General features: G+C 46.9%; 1 protein-coding gene across 1 annotated transcript; it reads left to right on the forward strand.

The window, feature by feature from the left end:
* The first annotated feature begins 863 nt into the window (after window positions 1–863).
* Window positions 864–1,811, forward strand: LOC127040823 (olfactory receptor 52E2-like). Its single transcript, XM_050935391.1, has one exon. It carries the CDS (start codon window positions 864–866, stop codon window positions 1,809–1,811), a length of 948 nt encoding a protein of 315 aa, XP_050791348.1.
* The last annotated feature ends 205 nt before the right edge of the window (window positions 1,812–2,016 follow it).

Here is a 2,016-nt window from a genome sequence, read left to right on the forward strand (position 1 = left end):
TGTCTGTCAATTTGAATGCAATCAATTCAATTCTGTTATTTTGTTCTCCTCTATCATATGTCCCCTTCTTTTTGTCTTCTCTAGACGAAAGAGTCGCAGACTTTTCAGTCTGTCTACATATGGCAGCCTCTCCCATTCTGATAACCTGACTCAGAAATCTCCGTTCTATTTACTGTATCCTTTATAGAGACTGTGTGACCAAAACTGAGCGCATCTCCAGAATAGCTTATTCTCCGTCCCATTCCTTAGGCGTCCAAAACATTGTCTTTCTTTTGGCAACACTGCAAATGAGCAGGTGTTTCCATGGAGCTGCTATCAGTGATGTCCAGGACTTTTTCTTGAGGTGTGTTCTAGTTGGGATCTTTCCCCTTGGCACATATCTTGACAAAAGTTTGGTTTTTTTCCAATCTCAGATTTTGAGCAACTGGATGAATGGGGAGCTTCCTACATCATGGACTCTGTAGCTTGGCTTGGGTTGGAGGGGACCTCAGGAGGTCATCTAATCCAACCCCCTGCTCAAAGCAGGACCAATCCCCAACTAAATCCCCAAATCCCTATGTGATTTCCCACAACATGACATGTAGGAATTATTTAAGCATGAAGCACCAGCAAATATGGAATTGACATTGGTAGGATCAGTTTTCCTAATGAAAATGTCATTTTTCAGTATATGAAGAGCAATCAATCTCCTTCACCCACAAGTACTGCATGTTGTTTCTCATATTAACATTGTCTCTCCATCCAGGAATTTGTACTGCGACCATTGCCCTAGACTCTGGGCACATACAGGAAGTTGGGGGAACATATGGTACATGCAGGAGACACCGTTCTGCCTCAGAGTTGGACACTTTCTCTCCTACTCCATGTCAGATTCCAACACAACTGACTTTTCCAACCCCTCCACCTTCATCCTGCTGGGCATTCCTGGCCTGGAGGTGGCCCATATCTGGATCTCCATCCCCTTCTGCACCATGTATATGATAGCCATCTTGGGGAACTTCATCATCCTGTTCATTGTGAAGAGGGAGCTGAGCCTCCATAGACCCATGTACTATTTCCTCTGCATGCTGGCCGTCACTGACCTGGTCCTGTCCACTTCCATCCTGCCCAAAATGCTGGCAAGCTTCTGGTTCAATTCCAGGGAGATCGATTTCAGTTTCTGCCTCACCCAGATGTACTTCGTTCACTGCTTTTTAGTGATGGAGACTGGGATCTTTGTGGCCATGGCTTTTGATCGCTACGTGGCCATTTGCGACCCCCTGAGATATTCCATGACCCTAACAAACCACGTGGTGGTCAAGATCGGCCTCGCTGTGATGCTGCGCGGTGGTATATTTGTACTGCCCTATATCCTCCTAGCAAGGCATTGGCCGTATTGCAGAACCAATATCATCCCCCATTCGTACTGCGAGCACATAGCTGTGGTGAAGCTGGCCTGCGTCGACATCCATGTCAGTAGTTATTATGGCCTCTTTGTGCTGTTGTCTGTGATTGGTCTGGATGTGATTTTTATTGCTGTGTCCTATATCCGGATCCTCAGGGTCATCTTCAACCTCTCCACAAAGGATGCCCGGCTCAAGACTTTTGGGACCTGCAGCTCCCATCTCTGTGTCATTTTAGCCTTTTACATCCCAGTTCTCTTCTCCTCCCTCATGTACCGGTTTGCCCACAGAGTGCCCCTGCATTTCCATGTTCTTATTGCCAACGTGTACCTCCTGCTGCTCCCCATGCTAAACCCCATCATCTACGGGGTGAGAACCAAACAGATCCGGGACAGGCTGATCTGGCTTTTTACTCATGAAGGGACCTAAAGTTTTCTCCTGGTACTTTGGCTTTCAGATCGAGCTCCATGCAGAGCTGGCTGGTGACATGGTGCTGGGCCCTCTTCCCTGGATCACTTACTGGATAGTCAAAGAGACGTTAAACCCTTTCCTGGCCTTGCTGAGTTGTGTCAGTTTGACAAATTGGGGAATTGGTCTATGTATAACTCGGTAACCATAGGCTTTACACTTTTTT

The sequence above is a fragment of the Gopherus flavomarginatus genome, assembly GCF_025201925.1.
Source record: "Gopherus flavomarginatus isolate rGopFla2 chromosome 1 unlocalized genomic scaffold, rGopFla2.mat.asm SUPER_1_unloc_1, whole genome shotgun sequence".
NCBI classification, from domain to species: domain Eukaryota; kingdom Metazoa; phylum Chordata; order Testudines; family Testudinidae; genus Gopherus; species Gopherus flavomarginatus.